Here is a 27,624-nt window from a genome sequence, read left to right as displayed (position 1 = left end):
TGGTAACCAGCGCGGTGGACGCGCACTTGTCTTCATCAATAAACTACGTATATATGTACGCACTCTAATCAAATAAAGCTGTAGCCTCAGATGTACTGCGCCGTTCAGCTGCGATCATGAGGCGCGCTATTCCAGGGCGATTCGGAAGCCGCGTCGTCGGCTCCCTGTCTTCGCGGCGCCTTCACGGTAGGTTTATGGATGGCTCCTCAGCTGGTATAAATAGCGTACAACAGTAGCCTGCGTGATATGAATGGCTGAAGTACTGGGAATGCTTTGAAACACGGTCACAAGCTAACTAAAAAGTGTAGCTTAGAAGTGCTTGCTGCACCCGGTCGATGAAAGCATGGGGCACTTTCCCTGTTCGAGTTTGACTATCTACTTTTTTTCAGCTTCAGGTCCTTAGGATAGTTGAAAAAGCTCGCACCCTTTTCACGCGTGTGAGGCACACCGCAGTACTCCACCGCTGTGCTGCACTCGGCATGGAGACAAGCGGCAGTAGTTTTAAGAAACAAAGCGCTGTGCTTTTCAAAGCGTTAAAAGTAAACACCCATAGTTGCTAGAACAGCGTCGCTAGCTACTACACACAAGACAGCCAATCGAACTGCTTCTTTGTCGTGTTTTACCACGACAGTGGTTTCTATACAGCGCCCTGCCTCGAAAGTGCGTGAATCCTCGAACTGACATCATACATGCGAGGCTTGCAGTGCCGCTATCGGTCGCACACCAGGACAATGAACAACAACACAGCGATGTAAATAGGAAGCAGAACAACAGTTCGACCACTGCAACTTTAGCTTACGATGACTATATTCATTCGCAAGACGGAAGAGATTGCATTTGTTCGGACATACCACCTATCTTCACTTCATTCATTTCTGATAACGTGAACCGTCCACTTCAGGTGTGATAAGGTTGTCTAAAAGCTAAAAAATCAGTAATTAAGTTGATGATTTTGTTGTAGTGTTAGATAACGATGGCTAAACATTACATGCACCGCTGAATAACACTTCACATGTTTCTCGTGTGTACCGGCGCTTGGTATAATCCACCCATTTCCTGATGTAAGGCCCATTCCTCCTTTACTATATTGAAGCTTAACGCTCTATTTTAACTGTGTCTTTTGGGCGTATGGGCCACAAGTTAGCAAACCATTGCTCTCCTATAAGTGAGCCTTCTCAGTAATTGTCTTCAAATCACAAGATGCAGGGACTATTTATTCTATAGTTGGAGCTACTGACTAACGCTGGATTTCCTAATTTTACAGCACTCTTGTGCGCTAGATGCCATGAAAATGAGCAAACAGGCAGTTGATCCAGCAAATTAAAGAGACGTCGGACAAGATAAGTTAAATTTTATTGCCCTTCGTGCCACCAATGGTGCGAGTCGCAATGTAAAGAGTGCTGCCGTTAGATACCTGGCGAATGTTTTCTCTTGTACCCCCAAAAACATTGCGAGGAGTTGTGAGGTCGTGAACCCTTGTGCTCAGTACATTCAAACTTGCAAAAACTAAGTCTAGGAGTGCCCTTCCTCCGTGCGCTGAATGTAAGATTTCTTTTCCAAACCTGCCTCCTGACAAGCGTTGCATTGGCCAGACCAGCCAGCGTTTTGAACAAATCAAACAAGCTTCTATCTTATGTTCAGTGGCGTCTGGCCACCGTGGTATCTGCTTCTTAAACTGGTTGGTTCCTCAATTTTCAGCATTTATTTTTGTCATGCGCTGTCAAAATCTGCTGAGATGAGCAATCCTGCAGGCTATAGATATAGCAACTTCAGCCAGCAGTGCGTGCGTGAAATAGCCAACAATTCTTTTCTGGGACAACATTTGCTTCATCTCAGGAGATTGCATGCACCATGTGATTAGCATAGAAGGTGCTTACCGGTCGATGATGCTTTCATTGTTATATCTTTTCCCTCTTTACATTTTCATGCGAAATGGGGAAGTATGCATTGAACAAATTAGATTAAAAAGCTATTGTTGTAAGCTAGCTTTCCGTGTGCCCTTTATCTGGCGCTCCGTGTTGGGCCCTGTTTTCTAGCACTAAGAAAACATATATCTAAAACCACATTTACTCTACGCCACTGAAAAATAAAAGCCGCTAACATACAAGTCTTTTGCTGGAGCAAGCATTGACTATACCGCGGTGTTTTGGTGTCGGCGAAATTATTGTGTAATAAATTCAGTCGAGGTACTCGAGAACGGAGTAGTACGATGAATTAATTCCTCATATCTTTGCCAAGTCAATGTATCATCGTGTAAACAAAATCGCATGTATTATTCCGAGCAATTTGTCACCATAATGCTACTTGAGCAATGTTTTGTGCTGCTTCATAGGTGGTGTTATACGTTCCGCCTCCACCGAGGCTTTTTATCACCTGTAAGCCTCCACCACACTGCCCGTACTGTAGTAGTCACTACCCTCGATGCCATGAGAGCCACTTTTTTCCCGACAGACTAACCTGCACTTACTCCTCCCGCAATAAAGCCACTGCACCCTGCCTGACATTAATTCTTTAGGTAAGGTACTTGTCGCGCTATTGTCTTCTGCGGTAACTTGAAAGGGTGTAGTTTGGGTAAGTTGGTTGTTCTTGATAAATATTTGGCAACAACTTGTGTTCTTGGCGTACAATCCTCAATTCATATTCCAGGCTGGATGGGTTTTACAGGAAAATACCATTACACAGAATAGATTAAATGACAAATTGAACAAATTTCTACCAACCAACATTTTATCATTTATATGCGGTATAAAAAGACTTGCATTAAGAAATTTTTTTGGAACGAGATAATCAGGAAGTTTCATATTACTGACATTTTCAGTTTTCTGCAAACGCTACGAAAATGAAACAGAAATATTTTTACTGTACCGTTTCGATTGACATGGTAAGGTTTTTCATATCCGGGTAGTTCTGCAAAAAGGGTGACCATTGTCTTAGCACACGGACTCTGATTTGTTAAACAGCTTTACAAGGATTGATCAAATAAGAATTGTTCAACAGTGTGAGAATTTCTTTCCACATATATGCATTACGTACGTGCATAATGCATACTCATGTTCTGAAAAAAAAATCAATCTTCTATAACAGTGGCTCTCAAGCTTGTTGGCCTTGCGAAACTCCGACGTCTTTCCCAGGGTGCCGCGGGACCACTAACGTTTTCTTCGGCATGAAGACAGTTAAAAGTGCGGTAGGGAGAGAGCGTGGGGTACAAGCCTCTTGAGTACACATTCACAGTACTGACACTCTTAGCGTTGGGTTTTTCTATTTTAGTCAAGATCGAAGGTCATCGTCGTTGCTGTAGCACTCCCAATGATAAATTGACTTGTGATTCCACCTCCCCCCTGATGCCGTTTCGTGAGTAACATATTGCACACGCCGACCGCACACTGCATGCAAGCTTCAGCCACCGCGCCGCGTAAGCCATGTGTTCACACAACCAAAATCGTCGGACGTACGTACATATCGCAGTTCAAAAAAGGAGGCACGTAACTTGCACAGCGATAGAGCTATCGATCAATACGCCAACCCGAAAGCTAAGCCTTAACGGTCTTTTAGCCCTCAGCCAGCATGATACGAGTAGCCTTTCGCTTATCAAAGCCACGACTTAAGCACCGAAGCGCCCATTAATCTCGTTTAAGCTGGGTCGAACGCTCACGACCATAAATTAGCCAAAATTCGCTCATTTCGCCACAACGGTCTGCAAATTGTGAAAGTTTGATGACATGCAGTAGACGAAGAACGTTTAGTTCTGCGTTTGCGTGGGTCCCTCGTTACCCGCAGACGCCCGTTGTGCGGATGCGGGTGAGAACAGTTTTCTAATTGCAAAAAGCAATGCTACTTTCTTCATTTAAATAAGTATATTAGTTGCTAATGCGTGTAAAAGAAGAGTGGTTCACACTCGTTCGGTCAGTGCACGGAACTCTACGGTATCCTTCACAGAGCCAGTTTGAGAACATATGTTATGAACACTCTTCAACAAATTCGTGGAATAAGTGAGTTTCATTGGACTGAAAAAAAAAACATGGATCCCAAGCTCTTATGTTGCCTCATACAGCAATGCAAATGAATTTAGAGAACGAAAAATTAACTTGTTAAAGGTAACCACTGAACATAGAAACTTCGTAACAAGCATTCAATACCCTACCTGTAAGGTACAGCACTTGCTTTTCTTGTTTCCATTTATTAGCTATATTTATGTATATATTGGTGTTATCCTGGTCGTGGCAGCTAACGCTAATTGCCCGTGCTCGGTGAGTGCGACAGGCATTTGTTGGTACCAGGCACCACCTGAAACGTGCCCATTTATGATTTCGCTGCTCAACAATACACGCACACTAGCCACTGAATGTGTCAAATCTGCTTAAGCCGGTTCACTCGCTACAAAAAGGAATTATTACTATAAGAATTATTCAAAATATTGTACATGATCTTCTTTAGGCCAATATTTACAAATGGCGGTCATCATACTGCTGCAGCTTGGACCTTTCTGCTTGATGAAAGGGATACATTTTAATTATGCACGTACGTAGATATTATGCGAGAACCTTTATTGGTTGCTGCAGGGAGCGCCTTACCAAACAATGATGACGCTCAGTAGTCACAGAAATGATCATAAGCAACTCCGACAGCTGGTATTGTAGAGTTGGAGAACAGAGGGGCCATCAAGTTTTTGGATGTAACTGTTGAGAAGTAATTACGAGACATTCGTACTTAAACGAAAGTGGACAAACATCGATGCGCTCGGTAGGGTCCAAACCCACGAATCTTAAATAACGTATCCTATGTTCCGAAAATTCAGATTCAGTGGTGGGTTCAAGCTTCCACATTCTATTCATTAGGCACTTTTGAGCACCTAATTAAGGCTGCACTGTCGAGTGCTACGCAAAGACGGTGAATGAGAAACCTTTTCTCGTTCTTCATATGGCGTCACGTATACGTAAAAGTTGACATGTCTAACAAAATAAACGCCCTCAAACCATGTGCTTGCTTTCTTACCTACGCCAGCTGTACTACTTCAGCACTTTTTTTGATTGCGAGTGCCCCGTTTCTTAAGGCCTCTTTGCAACTTATTACATATTTATAGGTTGTCTGTACAGCTTATCAGAAATTAGTAATATAGCGTGAATAATTTTAGCAATAGCGTCATATGGAACGTGACATGAAATATTGAATACACCTTTGCTGTTGAGCCTTAGCGGGAGATTTTGTTGAATGGATTTTCGTTACGAACAGCTTCGAAATGTTTACATCACAGAAATATATCTAGCAACTTCTGAAGTTTAGAATCATATTGTGGGCTGTACGTGATGGCTTAATTTAATATTGTGTTTGCTGGCGGAACGCTCGAGCAAAAGTAGGCATTTCAAGGAAGTGCTAAGATCACAGAAAAAAGCACGGGGTATTATGAGGCATCGAGGCGGAACGTGTACAAAACATCATCGGTAAAGACCAACGAAATATGGGGATTAGACAAAACGACTAAGCTTTTAAAAATTTTCTCTCTAAGAATACACACATTACGTATAACTTGCAGTTGGAATGCTTTGGTTTTTTTCGCTTATAAAATAGCGACAGCTTGAACAATGTTCACATTTCAATTTAACAGCACACAACATTATGAGCGAACTGACAGGTGAAGGAACAATGCACAAGAAAGCGCTTTATACCTTGAATACCTCAAACAGGGTTGAATAAATGAAAATGTGTTGTTCAAGTAGTTGTTCATGATTGAAGAATGTGACACGTCCATCACTATTTAGTGTCTTTTCAATATATGGTTATTGAATATTGTCAATAAGGCGATTGAAATCAAAAGGTAAGCATGACAACCAGTGCATACGTGGGTGAAAAAAGGGGGGTTGGTAAAGATAAAATAAGAAAGAAAAACGAATAGATATATAGGGCACCGAACTAAATCGAATCAATCAATATTAACAATAGATTGGTTCTGCCATTTTTGCACCAATTACTCAATCCTTCAGGTGAATATTACAACATGCACGGCGATGATGTTTTATGATGTGCCTACACTGACGTAATGCCCTTGGCACGAGACTGGAAGCTTCATTTCAAAATAAAAGCGCTGTTTTGTGCTGCATGTAGCTTACATTTGAGATTAAAAACTAACGAGGAATGTGTAAAAAATCGTACGCGATGCGTTCGTGTGTCGCTGTAGGTGTTGCAGATGAGTATACTGTGCTTGTGACAAATACCAAATTAACACAAACAACCGACACGCTCTTTCTAGATGGCTGCTCTCTTTGCACATGATAAAATGAACTGAATACGACGCAGTCAGTCAGTCTACCTTTACTATGAACTAAATTACATCCCTTTTATTTCCGTATGAGCACTATTGATCTACAACAAAACATTCACTCATTCGAAGTAATGTGGACATGCGAACTTGTTGCCGCAGGTAGTAGGTATGCTTGACGCCGGTCTCCTGTATGGAGGACAAGAAGAAGTGGGACGAGGATCTGTGAAAATATAACCTACCAGGCGAACTCTGGGCTGGCCAGAAAACCTGCTAAGTGGCAGAGAATTCCCCGTTCGGACGTGTTAGGTGCTCTTTACACCTTAACCAACAGTGGGGTGCTCCTCTACTACAATTTTCGCCCAAATGTGAGGCAGAAGCCTTATACTACTTGTACCACGCTCATCACAGCACTACTTGATACGAGGAACTGCTTGCATAATTTATTCATCGGTAGGGCAAAATGAGTGATACCGTTCTTCTTAATATTTTCTACCTAAATATGACAGTGATAAAACAGCCGAAAATGGAACTACCTCAGAAGTGCTTGAAAGTCGCACGTCTTAGAATGTTAATTTAGGGGCGTGTTTTTGTTCTTCTATATGGCGTTAGGACGTAAAGAGTCAGCGTAGTAACCGTGCTTGTGAAAGATAGGAAGATCATTTTTAAAAACATGACACTGTATAAGCCACTAGAGCATCATGCTAGAAAGCACACATGTACGTTTGACTGCAATATTTATCGCGCCACATGAAACTGACGAAAAGCTGGACTATAACATGAATGAGTGTATCCTCGCAACTACGTGACAGAAAATTCTATCTACTGCCGAGCAGTCACTTCCAGTTGTGGGTGACAAAATAAATGCGGGCAGCCTAAAACTGCCTAAAAGAACAAATGTAGAAAATATTTGGAGTGTACGAAGGAGCCTACGAAGCAATCAGCCATCATTCGTAACGATAATAACAGTGTGATCAATTCAAATTTGGAGCTTCGTCGATAACAGCTGTCGCTAAGTGAAAGAAAAGTTTTCTTCCTCTATGTAAAATACCAAGTAAACCATATAAAATAAACAATTTTGTGTGTGAGATATCAAACTTTTCTGACACTCGAAACACTTTCAATACAGGAGAAATTGTCATAGCTTGACGTCTTTCTTAAATAAGTAACCTCTAATAACAAGGGGCATGTCACCAGTATAGCAGTAAAATAATTCACAGTGGCACATACACGATATTCACTAAGGTATATAGGTCCTCTCGGTGCAAGATTGAAAGGGAAGTTTTTGTGTGGACAAGAGCCTTGGCTGGGGGCGTGCCCATTCTTATGCAGGATTTATCTCCTGCGGAGAATAATACGAATGTATGGGACTGCTGGCCTGGCACAGTATTACGTTTCTGTGGAGTTATAATCTTCAACATGAAATCAATGAACCATATCGAGGACATACCGTGGACATATTCCAACAAATTGCATTTATTTTATGTGAGGCGTAAAGACCAACCGGCGTCAACTACCCAGAGTTTACTCGAATATCACTTGGTCCAAGTTGAAGGTGTTTTGTGGTAAATTCGGAGCCTGTACCCACCTCTCTTCTTTTTTGGCTGCAGTCCACCACCTGCAAACGAAAAAAATTGTTCAGTATACTTCTAGCTTATAACGACTAACACGACGAATGCGATACTTCGGTGGTGCTCACGAGCATCTTGAGGTAAAAATGTACAGCGCTTTCTGCACTGCATATAACTTTTTTGAATACTCGCGGGTCCTGCCGAAAACAATCTGGGTTGTTAATACTTCTTTCTCAATTATTTTCTGACCAAATAATTTAAAACATAATATTGAAATCTCTCCTTTGACTGCATGATTTCTTGTTCATGAAAATAGTCATCACTTATAGCATGGATAACATTTAGTGGAAGACTTTTTGCTACACCGTTGTTTCTCTTGAGCGCACTCCATTTTTTGTCAGACGCATAGGCATCAGAATTATTGTAAACTCAGTAAATGTCATGACGGGGTTCCACTACATTGACTGATTTTGGGCAGCAGCGCAGTTCTCTCCGAACAGCAAGATTTTTGTTTGTCATACATCTCTGAACAACACAGACAGTGCTGCCATTTCTATGATTGTCCCAACGACATCGGGTATTCATTCGCTCATGTTAAACAATTACGAGCGCTTTTAGACGTTTTGAGTGGAACCGTAAAACTACAAAGCAGTGCGTACTAAATGGTATGTTTCAGAAATATATTCTTGCGTGGTGTTTTGTCACGGGTAATGACAAACTGTATCGAACAGTAGTTTACCGAGTGACAGTTTGTTCTGATCTTTGCAAAATTTGTATCGCCTCTTTTTGACATGGCACTTAGTATGGAATAGTAGTCCTTACACATTCTCTACAGCAGCATTGTTCCCAGGCATGTACACTATATGAGTTGCAGAGGGTTTCTTTTATTTTCTTTAAATAAGAGTCGAGTCGTAGGTAAGCAACAATGATATGTGAATAAAAATATGGTCCTCATATAAGATAAGTGATTTCAACCATTCCAGAGGAGCAAATTGGTCTTTTTTTAATATACTGGCGTAAGCTGTACTATATTGTCATAGGAATGCTATCTTAGGCCCACGACAAGAGAAGCTTAAAGCACTTAAAGCTAGGGTTTTCGTCTAGCGATCTTCGCACAAGATATGATGTACAAAGTGGCGTCATACAACTTCTGGGGTCTGAAGTTTGTAAGCAGATAAGGAAGGCGGAATAAAAAACTTACATCAAGTCCCGCTAAAGTAAACTATGTGAACGCGAAGCTGTGGGCGCTAATGCTTACACTGGCGGCGGCGTTGGCTCCTGCGCAACACCACTTATCGCGGTGTTGCGCAGGAGAGAAACCTGGAGAAGGCAAATCATTCTGTGATGGGCCGGTGTTTTCTACTGAAACATGGCAATCGCTTCTAATGGCCAATGAGAGACAGAACACTTCGATTGGACACAGAGACCCGCCATTCACTATAGTTGACGCGCACGTTGGGAATTTTTAGTGTTCGACAACGCACACAAGAAATCTCCCACCGGCGCTACCTTGAAGGTCAAGATTGTATGCTTATATGTATGATGCGGCCAGTGAGCGGTTGTGTGGCGCGAGCAGTTAGTTTTTATCTCCCTCAAGAAACTCCATAGCAGGAATGGGAGACCTTGCTGCGCTCGACGGACCCGGCCAAGCAGAAAATTGCCACTGACCGGGCCACCCACGTCATGGAACTGCATGAACTCATGAACGCATAGCGCAGTGTGGTCGTGCGGGGACCCTGGGACGTAAGTGCCCAAATCCCTTGGTCTAATAAAGTTTTACCTCCTCCTCCATAGCCGACGCTGCCTGCGTCGGTGTTGCAATGTGAGGTAGGCGGGAGTGTAGGAGTGGAGAGAAGGTGGTAATGGTGGTGGTAGTTAGAAGAAGATGAGGAGGACGACGCCTGATTTTTGCAGCCTGGTAGGAAGCACGGTGCAGCGCCTCCAAAGAGAGAACAGAGAATCGTACGCGCAAGCTAAATGGGGGTGTAGGGTGGAGGGATGCCTAGAGGTGAGAGAGAGGAGACCGAGCGTAGGTTAGAAGCTCCCTTCGTCGGCCTCGTGAGGCGAGAGAGGGAAGATGATTGGAGAGGAGAGAAGGGGAAGCCCACCCGCATGCGCAGTAGGCTTGTCACGCTGCAAGCCAGATTGAGCCCGACTCTAAGCTGCCTCGCATGCAAAAGACCTTTGCAACTGCTATACTATTGGAGCCGAGTCGAATAAAAGACACTTTTGTCTGCATAAGTGCTTGCGTATACACTTCACACCGGTCAGAAGCCCAACGGTCCACAAGGCATTTAAAAATCTCTCAGGTGTGATTGCGTGAAGATAGGCGCCTACAGGGAGTTCGAAAAAGTAAAAAAGTGTGCTCTACTGACTAAAAGAACATGTCTTGTGTTCCTGCGCTCAACCTTATAACTTCAATGGGGAAAATTCACCTACAAATAAATCGTGATAATCGTGGTGATAAGGTATGTGTTTAAAGTGACATCGTGCATGTTCCATACGAGAAGTAGCGTGAATGGACCGACTTGGTCAACGATAATAATTTTGGCCGTAACAGAAATTAGTGACAAAATAATGATGGAGCCTTCATGAAAAAAGTGAACATGCTCACCTAGATTAAAAGCAAATCCGAAACATTTTTGATGTCCCTACAGGAGCACATTTATTAGCTGACTTAGAGTTACTTCAAGCTATGTGTGATGTTCCTTTCAGGGCGTTTATTTATGTTCATTTATTTATGATCTTTCAACAGGAACTGGCAAAAAAATGTGAAATTGAGGTGCAATAGAAAGAAGCACATCAACGGGCCACACTTTTTTTATGGCATGTCATCACATAAGTGGTGTTCGAGGTGATTTCTCGTGTATAAACGTTTTCACGAATATCAATGCTGCATCTGCTAAATGAAGACGTCGCGTTATGAATGTAACAAACGGTCTCACGAGGAAGCGGAAACGCCACGTCATGCCAGTATCAATGCTAAGTTCATTGCAACAATCCCGCTTAATATTGAGTCAAATCAATTCGGAAATAGTTTCAGTTTCCTGCAGTCTAACAGACCTGAGCGAGCTTTGTTGACGTGCAACAATTCATTTTTCGAATTCAGTGCAAGTTGTAGTTCAGGCAGCTATAGTCTGTAAAGAAAACTTTCTGTGTAACCAGATTTTTCCCATTTCGAAAAAAACAAAATTTCCAGCGCTTCCTAGTGCATTTCAGTGCACTTGGCGCAATGAAAGAACTTTAGATGGGTTCGGAAAGCAGACTTGATTGCGGGACTACATTCCTCAGCAGTGCCACACACCCACCCTGGCTGCGTAGCCTTCCCTTAACTGCGAATAAATGTTGTCCGCAAGCATAACACCAAATATAACAAGAACAGGCTCAACGAACACTCTTACAACATTGTTAAATTCAAATGGTCCATGGAATTTCAATACAATTTTCATGCTCTTGGGACGGTACCGTAAAACGTAAAATACTAATACTTACACCTGCGGTGTAACAATACAGACGCTGCTGAATACTCTAAGCTATTCTGTCATCAGTAAAACCATCAACAATGAGATGTTCGCAGGCTTTTGTCGTGTTAAAGTGAAGCGATCTAAATCAGCTTCAGTGAAGACAGGCACATCTTTGCCATTATTAGGTGCATATGGATGAAAACAAGCAAGCAATGCCGTCATGTTATTTGACCATAGAGAGACCCTTCGGACGCTCACTCTTCACAGGACTAAAGTAGAGTTACTTTCTTTTCTGCGTGCAATGTGCCAGTTCTTAGCTACAAAATAGATCGTATGTCTTTCTAAACGCGGAAGTACTTTTTGCCGGCGTCAACAAAGCATTGCTGATCAACATTCCTTCAAGAAATTGATTGATATGTGGGATTTAACGTCCCAAAACCACCATATGATTATGAGAGACGCCGTAGTGGAGGGATCCGGAAATTTTGTTCACCTGGGGTTCTTTAATGGCACCCAAATCTGAGCACACGGGCCTACCACATTTCTGCCTTCATCGGAAGTGCAGCCGCCGCAGCCCCCAAGAAATTGCCTTCATTAAAACGGCAGGTGTCATTCTCACTAACAAACGAAAACACCATGCGGTTGAATTTTCCAGTGCACAACATCAGGTACAAACGCAACCTTGCTTACATACCTGCATATTTTTACAGCGACCACATTTTGTAGTTTTGTGTTAAACACACTATTGATCCCAGCAAACAAAATATTTCAGATAATCAAAAGAACCATGCTTCTTGCAATTTCGAAGAATTAATACGTGGTAGTAATTTGATATGTCTTGAAATATGCGACATTAGTGTTATAGGAATTGATAAATTGCATATGTTATCTCCTTTACTTATAAACGTCACTTAAGGAAATAACACACACAATTTAACAACTATTTTGGCATATAGAAGCGAGAATGAAATGACGATGAATTCATTGTCAAATACTAGATTCTGCTATGATGAACCTTTGTAGTGTAGTAGCACTATCTGCTATTGAGAAGGCCCACGATTTGGCGGTCAGGCTTGGCCCGAGTGTCTGAATGTGAGACTGGCTCGCTACGCGCGCGCACCAAAAGGCATTCAATAAGAATTCGCATTGATCCATCTATTGTGAATGAGTTGTATACAGCGAGACAAAACTAAAAACCACTCGCTACAAGTTTTGATAACGGTATTTATTTGCTATGCCAGAGGTGATTTCGTTCATCACGTCACACCCAAGCACGCGCACCAATGACAGCGCCATTAGTGACGCTATTTTCTGTGTCGTACCCAAGCACGAAAGGATGAATGACCTCACTGACGGCTGCGCCGTCGCTGAGGTCATTCATCTTTTTGCAGCCGCGCCGCCGAACTCCCACGTAAGAGTATAAACTTGCTAGTTTTCCAATGAAAAGCGTACAGATCGTGCGAACGCCTGAACAGCAGGCACCTTTTAGCTTTCTAAGAACAGCGCTGACAGTTGATCCGTCAGCAAATTCATGTTCGCCGGTTTGATTCAGCTATCCAGGAACAAGAACCGGCCCGGCTGGCGAAGCACAAGTGGTAACTGTGCACATAGCATACGCAGCTAAAGCTTTCCGAGCCACATACAGGCAGCAATGACGAGCTCAAAAAGCACCACTGTGAGCGTAGCAGTGTGGAAGCGGCACTGGCGGGTACGCGTTCGTTGGTGCAAGCGCCTGGTTTCTAGAGCGGCCCTTCAGCTGCAACGTCTGCGACCGCACATGGCCATACGCATCAGCTTCTCTGGTTGACGATCTCTAAATGGTGCAGGAGAGTTTTGTTTTATAAGACGCTGATACGGGTTGCCACATCAATGTTTCCTGTCATTCTGTGGAAGACCTCATGAGTGACAGCAACTAAACAAACTGGTTTCTTGAGACTCGCAGCAACCTCCTGTATTCTTCGGTCTCACTAACCAAAAGCTCATGGTCAGTTACTGTTGAATACAGAGATGCCCTCAAGACCCTTTTGCAGAAAAAAGAGTGCTTTGTTGTCTAATTCTCATGACGCCATTATCATTGCAGCTAATCACCACTTTGATTGAATGATATGTGAGTTTAACGTCTTAAAACCACCATGTGATTATGAGAGACGCCGTAGTGGAGGGCTCCGCAAACTTCGACCACCTGAGGTTCTTTAATCTCCACGAAATCTGAGCACACGGGCCTGCAACAATTCCGCCTCCATCGGAAATGCAGCCGCCACAGCCGGGATTCGATCCCGTGACTTGCGGATCTGCACCCGAGTACCTTAGCCACTAAACCACCGTGGCAGGGCAAGTACTCAACGCTTTGATTAGAACTTCACCTTAGACTGAAAAATGAAAACTCTGCGACAAAGGCGGAAAACTGAAAACCTCCAATACCTTGCTTGCGATGAATGCGTTTTCAACTTCCACACTGCTCGTGCCATTCAAAAAAAAGAGCAAGCAAGCGCTCGCCCACTAATATGACCTCTGAAATATGATAGCACTCGCGCTATCGCAGATCGCTAAGCTCATCATCATCATCATCATAATCATCAGCCTGACTACGTCCACTGCAGGACAAAGGCATCTCCCATGTTCCGTCACTTAACCCAGTCCTGTGCTTGCTGCTGCCAATTTATACCCGCAAACTTATTAATATCATTTGCCCACCTAACCTTCTGTCTCCCCCTAACCCGCTTGCCTTCTCTGGGAATCCAGTCAGTTACCCTTAACGACCAGTGGTTATCCTGTCTGCGCGCTACATGCCCGGCCCATGCCCATTTCTTCTTCTTGATTTCAGCTATGATATTCTTAACCCCCGTTTGTTCCCTAATCCACTCTGCTCTCTTCTTGTCTCTTAAGGTTACACCTACCATTTTTCTTTCCATTGCTCGCTGCGTCGCCCTCAATTTAAGCTGAACCTTCTTTGTAAGTCTCCAGGTTTCTGCTCCGTAGCTAAGTCCTGCTTTTTCCTTTGGTCGATTGAGTTCCAATGTTTTCTTTACTCTGTTAGCAATTACCTTCGTAGATAGCTTGTGTAGTACAGAGAGCAATCTAATCGACCTGTAATTTTTCAAGTCCTTGGCATCTCCTTTCTTATGTATCAAGATGATGTTAGCGTTCTTCCGAGACTATGGTACCCTTCACATCAGGAGAAACCTCGTAAACAGGGTGGGTAGTGATTATAACACAATCTGTCATCCATCTTTCAGCAGATCTGATGTTACCTTATCCTCACCAGTAGCTTTGCCTCTTTGTATGCTTTGCTATGCTTTTCTGACTTCTTCTATCATTACTGGTGGGGTTTCATCAGGGTTATTGCTAGTTCTTAAAGTGTTAAAGTCGTGGTTGTCCCGGCTACTGTACAGATCTCTGTAAAAATTCTCCGCTATTTTAACTATCCTATCCTTATTGGTAGTTATTTTGCCTTCTTTATCCCTTAGTGCAAACATACGATTTTTGTTTATCCTAAGTTTCCTCTTCACTTCTTTGAAGCTTTCTCCGTTTTTCAGAGCGTGTTCAATTATCTGTTTGTTATACCTTCTTACATCGGATACCTTACGCCTATTAATCAACTTCGAATGCTCTGCCAGTTCTATTTTGTCTGTTGTACTTGAGACTTTCATGATTTGACGCTTCCTAATGAGATTCTTCGTTTCGTGGGAAAGCTAGCCAGTGTCCCGTCAACATAACCTGCCTCCAACTTCCACTGCACACTGCGTAATGATACTCGTCAGATTATCATTCATCGTATCTTTGCTAAGGTTGGTTTCCTCACTAAGAGCCAAGTACCTGTTCTGAAGCGAAACTCTGAGTTCCTGTACTTTCCCTCTCAGTGCTAGCTCATTGATTGGCTTCTTGCGTATCAGTTTCTGTCGTTCCTTCCTCAAGTCTCGGCGAATTCGAGACCGTACCATTCTATGGTCACTGCATCGTACCTTGCCAACCACTTCCACATTCTGCACGATGCCTGGGTGTGCACTCATTTTAAATCTATTTCGTTCTTATTTTCGCCATTAGGGCTCCTCCATGTCCACTTGCTGTTTCGTCGTTTTCGGTAGAAGGTATTCGAAATACGTAACGTGAATTCTACTAGTAGCTCTCCTCTGGCGTTTCTAGCCCCGATGCCTTAATCTCCTACTGCCTGGTTTCCAGCCTGCTTCTTCCCTACCTTTGCACTAAAGTCTCCCATCAGTATTGTATACTGTGTTTTTACCTTATTCATTGCCGATTCCACGTCTTCATAGAAGCTTTCAACTGAAGCGTCATCATGGCTGGATGTAGGCGCGTAAGCCTGTACCACCTTCAACTTGTATCTCTTAGTCAGTTTAATTACGATACTTATCACCATTTCATTAATGGTATAGTATTTCTTTATGTCGCCAGTTATATTTCTGTGAATTAGGAACCCCACTTTCAGTTCTTTTCTGCCAGCTAAGCCCCGATAACAAAGGATGTGCCCATTCTGTAGCCTCCTATAGGCCTCATCGGTCCTCCTAACCTCACTGAGCCCCATTATATCCCATTTACGACCCTCTAGCTCCTTGAATAGTACAGCTAGACTTCCCTCACTAGATAAGGTTCTAGAGTTAAACGTTGCCAAGTCCAGGTTCTAATGGCAGCCTGTCCAGATCCAGAGATTCTTAGCACCATCTGCTGCGTTGCAGATCTGACCGCCGCCGTGGTCAGTTGCTTCGCAGCTGCTGGAGACTAAGGGCCGTGAGTTATTTGACATATGCATGTGGGCGGTAGTGGCCAGATGCTGCACCAGGGGGGCGAATTCTCTGATGAAGCATTGGCCACGTGAGGGAGTGCGTTCCCGGCGGTTGTTACCGGTGAGGTCACACCCCAAGCCTCGTAATACAGTTCCATCACCACGCGGATTTTTTTTATCCGGTTGGGAACTGCGCCGCAACGGGATTTGAACCACGGACCTTTTGCATGAGACGCGGATGCTCTGACCACTACGTCATCGCTGCTCTATCGCTAAGCTCATGTTCTGCCGATAGAACACTCACTGATCCTACAGCTCTCAGAAAACGAGTATGGCACACGGAACCAGTACGCAATCGTCATGAATACGTTGCCGCCGAAGCTTACGAACACATACGTAAAGCCAACACACTCGTCAATTTGGGACTAACAGCCCGCGCAATCCGCAAAAAAAGAGCTTAACGATTCAAAGTGGGTGACTCTCGCTTCAGACAGTACCACCATGTTTTCTTTTTTTTCTATCTTCGGTGCGTCCTTGTACTCGTTTCGTCTGTTGTCTGGATGCGCTTCGCAGTCGGATGGACGGCGTATCGTTTGTCCGGTGAAGAAATTCCCGCCGAGACGTCCGTCGTGTGGATACACGATAAGCAGCATTGGCAGGCAACACACTCCCAACAGGTGCGCACTTATGGTTCAGAAAAAAAGGCTTACGACTTGGTGTATAGCTACACAATCTACATTAGGAAGAAAAAACCGTAAGTGGTGCAACTGGTGTGAATGTTTTTGTGCAACCACTTTAACATGAACCACCGCAAGCTGTCATGCTACCGGGAGACCGCGAAATGCGCGTTCAACCGCAACATGTACGGCAGCCATAGCATGAACACGCCGACTTCCTTTCATGCGACGCTTTATTGCCATATATGGTATCGTTGAATGCTCTGGCCACAAGCTTTAGTGAGAATGTCATAAGCACGCAAACTATTGTGGCGCCGCAGCTGACCGCCGGAAAACTGGTGGTCTCGCCAGTGCCGTTCCCTCCTCAAAGCGCTCTCGCTATCACCAGCTTTATTTGCCCGCTAACCTCAGCGTTTGGTATGTTCTGTTATCGTTCGCTCTGCTGGTTACGCACACGATGACGCCATTCAAATCACGAACAAACGCCTTAGAGCTTCAACCTCCAAATCCAACAGATCTACGCCTATTGGCATGAATGCCAGGCCAGGTGTTAGCGTGCTACGCTTTCATCCAAGCGTTAGACCGAAGAGCAATGTCCTTGAGCAACATCCTTGTGCCCGCGTCTATCAATCATGTACATCTTAAGCTGAAGTCCTGCTCTTAACATCTCGGTATATGCCGAGTTATGTATACAACCACGCGAGCAACATGACGTAGATAGATAGATAGATAGATAGATAGATAGATAGATAGATAGATAGATAGATAGATAGATAGATAGATAGATAGATAGATAGATAGATAGATAGATAGATAGATAGATAGATAGATAGATAGATAGATAGATATAGATAGATAGATAGATAGATAGATATAGATAGATAGATAGAGATAGATAGATAGATAGATAGATAGATAGATAGATAGATAGATAGATAGATAGATAGATAGATAGATAGATATATAGATAGATAGATAGATAGATAGATAGATAGATAGATAGATAGATAGATAGATAGATAGATAGATAGATAGATAGATAGATAGATAGATAGATAGATAGATAGATAGGAACGGTGGAAATGCGTCTGGATTGTTATTTAACGTTAAATGTTTTTCAATATATATACAGAACAAGACGCAACTTATCGAAAAGAATCATAAGACGTATTACTGACTCCGACACGTCTACGTACCCATTGCAAGAGCGACAAAGCAAGAGAGAAGAAGGCACACTGCACTTCGCATGAGTGCTAGTCTCACTTTGACAGTAATAAATCTGGCTCGACAGCAAGGGTGTTAAATTGACGAACCTGCCCATTCAGGATCACATACGCACATGCGTGAGTGCAAAAACCCACGCGCACAACCTTTCATTTCATACCTGGTGTTCATCTACAACATTTAAACGTTTATAGGTCGAAATTTCCGTAAATAGTAGTGTGAGGTGCATGCTCTCTTCAATATGCAAAATAAAAATATCACAGGTGCTTTAACGTTTTTTTTATTATTTTTTGTTAAATGTGCATTTAGCTCAAATTGAGTGAAGAGGTTAGCTTGTGTCCCATCTGCTGTTCGCAAACCTTCTATTCACGGGCGAATGTCGTGGCAAGAAAAGAAATGAAAGCGCTCGATTGGCAAAATATTTGTTTTGGCAAAGTATAGTTGATATCAGAAACATTGTATGGTATCAAACGCCTATGCATGGTCATGTAAACATCATGTGCATGTACTTATTTTCTTCCGTAAAACGTTGGAAAGCAAAAAAGAAAGTGACCCAAACAATGAGTCTATTATCCTGCTTTGAAGCTGAGACATATTGACACGCAAAGAACAGCACTCACATTGTGAATGACGCCCACAACTACCGCGAACCTGTATATTAGTAACTCTACAGCGCTACACATACAATAGTTGTAGCAGTATTGCCTCAAGGCACCTCTGCGTGCTCTTGCCTTGTCAAATCTGCGTCACCCGCGGCACATTCCAAATTGAACATCGGACGACTGAGCTGTGGGTTGCCAAAACAGTGATGAATACCAACATTTGGCCAATTGAACGGCTATCGCTCGCTTCGAAGTGATTTACAATGAATATTTTCTTATGATTGCTCTGACTTACGCAGCCGGTAAAAGTGACATTACGTTAATTAATGCTGTCAGTGTTTATGTGAAGCTATCCTGTGCGCAGGTGAAAGAGATCCACAGTATTCTACGCATGTTTAGTAGCTGTATGGCGTCTCGATTCAAAATAAAGCAAACATCAACAGTTAAGCTTCACATTCGAACAAACCTTGCTGAACGTCCCGTACTACGGTCGCCACGCCTCCGAGTGTCACACAAGGAACAAGATGTCTTATGTTTTAAAGTTAGGGAGATGCTTGATGATGACGTTTTTCAACCAGAGTATTATGGATGCACTGCAGTAAGGCAGAAAGTGAGATTGGCTGACTTATATGTTGTGTTTACTGTCCCAGAACCTCCATATAAGTATGAGACGACATAGCGAAAAGACGCAGAACTTTCGACCACTTGGGGTTTTTTTACGTGCACCCACGTCGGAGCATTCGGGCCTACATTTTCGCCTCCATCAAAACTGCAGCCGCTGAAGCCTGGATTCGATCCTTCAACCTTCGGGTCAGCAGCTGAGTACCTTAGCGACTAGACCTCCGCGGTAGGCACATATTTGCATTCATGCCTTGTTTACTTAGTCGACATCTTGGCCTTCTTACAAACGGGTGAGCAGCACCTAAGCGACATCAGTCTGCCTGCTTTGCACTCTGTACGGTTGGCCTATCGCTAAAACCAGAGAAATGCCATTGTGTTTACAGTGAACTAGTCTTCCTCGAAAGCCTTCTCAGCCACGGTGGCAATCACTCATTTCTCCACAAGTCCCTCACTGTCACTGCATTCATACCACTTGCGAAGGTACGTGATCACCAACAAGTTTTGATCTATGTGCACACTACATACGTTTCAAGCAATGCCAAAACTTTTTTCAAACGTTAACACAACCTTTACCTGTCCGACAATGCTGGTCTCGTTATGTGGGGTCCTGAGCAAAGACGTTCTTTTTCAGAGCTTCAGCAGCGCCTCCACACTTAGCCCTTACTCGGACAAATCGAGAAAGACGCCGACACTGAACTGAACACAGAATGGAGAAACATCGGCCTTGGTGCAGTCCTCATTCAGTGACAAGACGGTGTCGTACACGCTAATCCTTACGCTAGTCGCATTTTATGACTTGTGGAGGCAAATTAAAGTGAAAAGTTGATCAGCTATAATACCTCAGACTTTGTACCCACATACGCAGAGAAATACAAGAAATCAACCTTTTCACACTTGTATCAAACTATAGGCGAGCATAATCACTACCTTGCTTGCGAGACAATGTAAAATATTTCGAGAGCTATACCGTTTGAATGAGGTTGGAGGTATCAATGGCGACCTTACAACAACTGACGAAAGTGAAAAAGCTGCTGCCCATGCTTTTTAGAGGAGTTCAACTGAATGAGTAATTGATAAAAGCGTCATTTGTCGTCTTCTAAACCTACATAAGCACTACTACTGTAGAGATCAAAAATGTTTCATAAGTTGTATAAACAGGTTCAAAACCGAGTGAGATTCCTTCACAATCAATTATAGTGCCGCAGAGAGTATGCAGTACAACTAAGTGCGATGTATGACATTACAGCGGTGTGACAAATAGAATGAAGGTGGCAAGCTACACACGCGGAGACAACCATTTGCAGCTGGTCCATCTGCACAGCAGCGCTCAAGAACACAGTACGTCTGCAGACTGTGCAAATTTGGGCTGAAGTCATTGCAAGAAAATAGCTAGAGAGTGATGATTGATGAAAGTAGAAAACACAGCTCTGTTACGAAGGAATTGTAAAAGAAGCTGACAGCCACGGTGACAGGTAAAGAGCATCTGATCATCTCAGAATTTAGAACAGTTTCAGCACTCCTGAAATAGTATTGCAGAGTTGAAGTTGCTCTGCATAGTCAGTGCGATACCTACTCAATAAAAGTATAGGCTATTGAAGTTCCACAAACAGGCAACGACTTGTTAACATTGACAGAGACAGGTGTAGAAGCACAGATGAAAGACAAAGACAAGAACTTTGGTTGATGCCACTGTATCTCACAACTCTCCTGAGCCTGGAAAAGGCGTGCTTTAGAAATAGAATATTACTTGCAGGTTGTAAGCGTAAACATTAGGTGACTGGAAGACTCCTTGCCACTCACAGAACCTGTCCTAGCACGTACACTATATGCAGATACGAGATGTTTTCCAGAGTCCAACAAACAAGAATGTACAAACACTTTCAACACATGCCAAACAAAAGTCAACGTCCGAACTTCTGTGGCCACCGCGTATATAGTGTACGCTTGCTTGCGGCACACACGGGTCTGAACGCTTCCCCATGGAGATGCAATAGACGTGTTTTCTTCTCCAATATAATACGTCGATCAAATGAGCTCATTCGTACTCCTTTTTTGTAACTAGAAGCTATGCCGTTCTCTCTTTCTTTCTGTCTCAGTAGTTGTGAAAAAGAAAAGAAGAGAAAAGTGCCAACCCATAGCTGTCCCTCCTGACGAAGACACCTCATCAGGTCGGCATAAGGATGGATTTCAGGTTGTCCGATTCACCGCAGAACGTAGCCAATCGGTACAGCTCCTGAAGAGGTTCCAGAAAATATTCGCCGAAGAAGAAGCACACCGGGCCGGAGTGCCGCATGGAGAAAACAGGAGCACGCGAAGCACTTCCCTGAGCATGTAGCCCAGGCAAAAGAAAAATAGTGTTCACTTAACTCGCCGATGGGAGTACTGTTGGCCTTGTTGTGGTCGTAAGTGGCCGCCTAATCTTAGGCGTGATGGCGTCATTTGTGGCAAAAGCCGCGGCACATAACCGAAGCACTGGAGGGCCAGTCGGCAACATCACGAGTACCACACGAACCACCGCAGCAAGTGCTGCCATCACCGCGTCCGTCGGAAATTCACCGAGGATGGCGGAGTCGGGACAAAGGTTTGGGTGTATTGTCGAGCTCTAGGAGACGGCGGGCGGTCTCCAGAAAAGGTTTGGGGCAGCCGCCACCTGATACAGCTTCGCGGAACGAGTGGCCCTTCACGATCGCCCCACTGCCTCGCTCGTCGGTGTTGACAGCAATGCAGGTGGGCTCCAGAGCTTGGCAACACGTTACTGTGCCATCTGATCAGACGATAATGACAGTGGTTTTGCGCTTGAGCTACCAGCAGGAGAAGCGCGGCTCGTTCGCTGCATCCTTGCTTCTGCAGTTGAGGAAGCATGGTGATGTCATGGTACAACGTCCCTTGGGGTAACTGTCACCGCAGTGGAGGTAGCGCTCGTCGAGTGAGCAGGTCCCGGTGGCATGGCCAAAACGACCATGGCGGGCAGAATGAAGGCGCTGTTGCTGACAAGGACGGGCTGGCCTGAGAAGCTTAAACAGGAAGTCCTTCAGTGGGATGGTAGTGCCCTCCAAAGTACATGAGGCAAATTCCTCAGCGGACGCAGGAGATGACTGGGATGGCTGACACCAGGTTGACTGCGATGTTGTCGGCGTCTCAGTTTGCGTCAACACCATAGATGGTGCCCACGAATGAGTATTTCACGAGAAGCTTGCACACCAAGTAGATCTCGGGGAGTTTCTTTACATTGAGGAGTGAGTGGTGAGGGATCTGCACAAAGTTCAATGTCTGCTGCCACGGCATTGCGTCGGAAGTTTACGTGCACGCACAGAGTGGCCGTAAACTTGGAAAGGAAAGCTGCGATAGCATTTCCGGATGCGGTGAGAAAATTTACCTTCTTCCCACTAGTCAGAAGAGAATCACACTGCAGCTTTCTCCCACCACTGCAGTAGAGAACGCGCGCAGATGCTCGGGCACTGAGGATTTGTGTGGCCGGGTAATAACGAGAGGAGAAGAAGAGAAACGTAACGCAGGCGCTTCAGTATCCTCCCTCATCATGGCCGTGTTGCTGAGAGACGACGAAGGTGGCATGTTATGTTTCCAGGAGGAACTGTAGGCAGATGATATTTCCGTCTCAAAATTGTCAATTGAAAGACGCGTCCGGAACACGCCTGCTTTCAAGCTTTGTGTTTCAGCTGTTCCTAGGAACTGCTGCTGAACTTGTTCTGCGACTTTGTCAACTTTGAGACCTTGGTATTATGATTCCATGGCCATTGAATGCTTGAAGTTGCATTCTTTTGAATCCCTTCAAGGAACGTTGTGTGCTGGTTGGGCCAGTATCTAAATACCAAGGTTCCCATTCGTAGCCCTCAGAAGGGATTCGCGCTTTGAGATGCATAGTTAGCTGAAAAAAGAGGGAAGGCGGGGGGAGGGTTGAAATGAACTGCTCCCTCCGCTTGACAGTGCCCTTAAAGTCTGCTCATGCAGCAGCGCCACAGGGATACTTCTCCATTAGTTGCCTGCATAATGCCATGAAAGGCGACGTGCTATCTAAAAACACCGTATCTCTCACAGAGTCAGCATAACCACCAGCAGTGCGAACACAGTGAATGCAAAATGCTGCCCTACGAATGTGTACGCATCTCTACAAAAAGTTACTTCATATAATTTTCGTAAAAAGACAGCGCTTTCATGGGTTCTCACCACCATCACCGCAAAAAGTATGCGAAGGCTTGGCGATGGGTGAGAGCAGGAAAAGGCTGAAAAAGATGGGTGTGAATGGCTGGATCGGGTGCAACTGAACGGCATTGCAAAAGTGAGGAGTATTTACTACTGAGTTTATCCTGCATGTACTTTTTGGGGCTTCGGGCGTGGGTTTCTGCTTGCTTGTTTTATGTTCGTTTGCCATGTTTTTCAGCAGAGGTTTGGGGTCTATAATTTGCATGGGCTCCTAGGGGGAGATATGTGTGGTAGCACAAGAAGACGATATACGTCTTCGAAACTAAAACACAGGAGCTTTAAACAACGAAGTCCTCAAAGTCAATTATTGAAACATGACAAGATGATCACGGGAAATCGAAAGGTTCCTTAAGTATTTACGGGCAACGACGGCAAAGTTCACTCGTGTAAAGCGTGTACTTCTGACGAAACCACATTAAGGCGACAAGTGCGGATGTTGTACTACACAATCAGCTTCAGAATCTTTCATATATATATTAAAGAATAGTGTTTAAGGAAGTAAACTAACGCAAGTTATGCAGCCGGAAGCTCTTCAGGGGCAAGCTAGCCTGCTCCTGTGATGAACACCTGGTATGAATTCACGCTCTCCTAAGGTAGAATACAAAGTACTCTGAATCATTCAAATTTTTAACACCAAAGTGGTAAAAAACAGGCAGGGTCCATCAAGATGCCCTTGACGTATTTCCCTCACAGACATGAAGTAGAAAAAATACGCACTGTCACAAAACAAGGGAAATCACAGCATATCCACACAATTATTGATGGTGAATAGGACGAAGCCTCATTCCGTCTGTTCGTGTGTCCCTCCGTTGGACGGACAGGCGGACGTCCAGACAGATGGACGCACGGACAGACAGACGGACAAAACCACGAATGAACAGACAGACAAGTAGACGGACAGAAGCACATATGGACACACGAAAGCACGAATGGATGGATGGAAGGAAGCACGGATGGATGGATTGATGAAACGACGGATGCACGGACGACCATAAGCGTGGACGCACAGACGGATGGATGTACGGACGGAAGCACGTACAGGCCGAAGCACGGATGGACGATTGGACGCATGGTCGGACGGATGGTTCAAAGCACGTATGCACACACGGAAGCACGAACGGATGGATGGACAGGCGAACGGATGAATGCATGGCCGAATTGACACATGGACGGACGGACGGATAGATGAACGCTTCGTCCCCCAATACCATTCACTGTGTGGATATGCTGTTAAAACCACTAACACCACCTATTTATAGTATTCCCAAGTACATATACTCACAATGCCATCTATTGACCAACTTTTAAACTGGGTGTGGCTACATACTACTACTACAAGAAGGGAATGACCAACGAATTATAGTAGGTCACCTGCTTCAAAAAACTTTCAGTCTCCACTCTAAAATTGAAATTGTGGCTTTATATTGTAGGGCGTTGGTAAAAGTGGGGTTTAAAATTATGAAATTGCTTAAGATTGAAAAAATACATTTATAAAAATAAATTTGCCAAAATATGCGTGTTGCGTTAACAATCATAACTGTAAAACGATTGATGCAACTCAAACATGACTTGGCATGTATGTAGAGAGGACACTACGTTGTGCATCTAACTTCATTGATCACTATATCCCTAAGATGTGGCACGTTATCGCAAAAAGAGGGAAAAAGTTGGTGTTTGGCGATGTCGTTTTTCACACAATTGGCCAGTGTACAAAAGCTACAGCTCCTTTTTAACGATTCCGCTTTTGACAATTCAGTAAAAACGTTTCATCGGAAAATATTCAGTAAATAAGAGTTATCAGTGTTCGTGTAAATGTAGCGTGCAAAAACTCAGGTTTTGTGAAAAACGCCTTTACAGATTTGAATCAAACCTTCACATTATAGAAAAACCGTCAATACCTTTGAAATTCACCAGGGTCATTGCTTCGGGCATACATTGAAGAGTTACAATCTCATTTTGATTGAGCTGAAGCGTATACTCTTTTTCTAGCTCATGTTGCGTCTCCAGCTGACAGTCATTCGCGTGCGCCGGAGGACCAGGCTTGAGATATTAATTTATATCATGGGTTGATGCTTCTTTTTAAATGCGAAGCATTTCTTAGCGAGCTTCGGCGACTTTGAGCGTATCTATCTATCTATCTATCTATCTATCTATCTATCTATCTATCTATCTATCTATCTATCTATCTATCTATTTTTCTATCTATCTATCTATCTATCTATCTATCTATCTATCTATCTATCTATCCATCTATCTATCTATCTATATATCTATCTATCTATCTATCTATGTATCTATTTAGCCTCCTAAGACTTTTAGCTCTCCTGGCCGTCTGAATAATGGTATCAATACCAAAATTGGTATGGCATAACAGGACTATAAGACGAACATAATTGAATGGTCATAACATGAAAATCATGACATGCATGTCGTGATATACATTTCATGGTCTCGCCACTCTTGCGCTCTCTAGTCGGGCAGTTGCTTTCAATACGCTCACAATATGTGACGCAAGTAGAGTTCGTTCATTCAATGACGGCTCTCGTATTTGTCACACCGCCTTCCAGCAATTACTAGCACGCATGACCAAAAGTGTTTGTTCATTCATTGATCGTAGAAATTAGTCACTGGAATGGAGATATACCATCAACGATGTCAACGTTGGTGCGTTAACGCTAAACGCTCCTGTAGCTGTCTGAGATCAAGAGACACTGAGTAAGCTCTCGTACAATAATGCACAATAAACATTCAACTACTTCTGTAAGGATAAGCGTCACTTTTATGTTATACCAATTTTATATATCACAGAGAAATCAACCATTTTATATTGTTTAGCCCGGTCAAATAAAGATGTTTATTTCTGCTCAGCTTTTTGGCTTTGATCAACAGTTGCTGAAATTCGATGCAGATCACGTCACAATGTTTGAGAAGCGTCGCTATTTTTTCAAATTATTTTGCACAGAATCCCAATGCTCAGGTATGGATAGATTACGCCAACAAGAACGGTGAGATTGTATGGTATAAATACTGCCTCATAAAAGACGATGTGTTTAACCGATGATCCGATTAATAACGGCTGACGCTCTGCTCAGTATCGTACAGCGTAGGTTGCTTCTATATTGACTGATTTCGTTTTGCGGGCACAGTTTCTCCCAAACTCAATGGTTAAGTACTAAACAGGTCAAATGTGTTTTGGGGAACATCATATCTACTTGACAATTATGAGGAACGCTGTAGGTAAAAAAAATGAAACTTTCAACCACCTGGTGTTACTTATAGACCTCTTAAATCTAGTTACGCAGATTCCCTAAATAGTAGTCTCCACCCAAGAACTGTGGCCACCATGGTCTAGATTCGATTCGATCAAACTCGGGTCACCAGTGGCGCACCGTGAACGTTGCTTTATAACCGCTTCTTTAAACAAGCAATTAGATTGTGGATATCTTGCATTTTGATCATCAGGCATTGAGGGGCAGATTCGCAGCTTCGCCTTCAAAAAATACCAAACTGACCCCCTTTATACCTATTGACTGTACTGTGCAACAGCTTATTAGGTCATTTACCTCCACACGCTGAAATTGCACTCTTTCTCTGTGCGTACTTGATGAATCTCGATACCATGACCTTTCGGAGGACATTATCCGCAAGGGACCTATTCCCATTTTGGAAATAACATGATTCTGGTTCGTGTGATATATGCAGCCCTAAACTGTGAGTTAAACTTGAGAAAAGCACTCATCCAATCATTATTTATTCAAAAGCTGGTGATTACCTTTTCCGTTTATTTGTTCTACTTCCTAGTAGGCACTAATTACCTTTTTGAAGATGATCCTCTAATGAAAAGTTCTTGAGTGATTTTTAAATCTAAAGCCCGTTTGAGAATCCTGCCATGAGTCGTTCCCGGTCAAGTTCTAGAGACACCAAATAGCCTCTTGGTACTGAAAGCCCCCAGCTGTAGTCAAAGATAATCAGGCAGCTATCCATGAAACTGTGATAAACGCCAGTCTCCTATAATGGGCATTACGAAGCAAAGTATGTTGATGTCCTTGCTGCAGCACGACCCATCGCTAAAGTCGACAAAAGAAAGAAGCGAAGTAGATATATGAAGTAGCAGCTAGAAATAAAGGTATGAATTTCTTCGTTTGCATTTGCGGAACCCTAAGAGGGCACTGACACAAACGTTTGTGGCCTAGATAGCCTGTGGGGTCAATTACTGTATACATTCCTATGTTATCTGAAAAATTTTAACAGCG

General features: G+C 43.5%; 1 protein-coding gene across 1 annotated transcript in view; it reads right to left on the bottom strand.

The window, feature by feature from the left end:
* LOC119168111 (uncharacterized) overlaps positions 1-18,048 on the bottom strand; it is a 41,296-nt gene extending 23,248 nt beyond the window's left edge. The window contains exons 1-3 of the mRNA XM_037419522.2: positions 17,900-18,048; positions 7,842-7,871; positions 2,866-2,907 (exon numbers count right to left, since the gene is read on the bottom strand). Coding sequence (XP_037275419.1) covers positions 2,866-2,907; positions 7,842-7,871; positions 17,900-17,951 — 124 coding nt within the window. The 5' untranslated portion in view covers positions 17,952-18,048. The remainder of the gene's footprint in view (positions 1-2,865; positions 2,908-7,841; positions 7,872-17,899) is intronic.
* Between the last annotated feature and the right edge of the window lie 9,576 nt (positions 18,049-27,624).

This window comes from Rhipicephalus microplus, chromosome 6 (genome assembly GCF_043290135.1).
Source record: "Rhipicephalus microplus isolate Deutch F79 chromosome 6, USDA_Rmic, whole genome shotgun sequence".
Lineage (NCBI taxonomy): Eukaryota > Metazoa > Arthropoda > Arachnida > Ixodida > Ixodidae > Rhipicephalus > Rhipicephalus microplus.
Note: the sequence above shows the minus strand (reverse complement) of the source record. Positions and strands in the feature narration are given on the sequence as shown.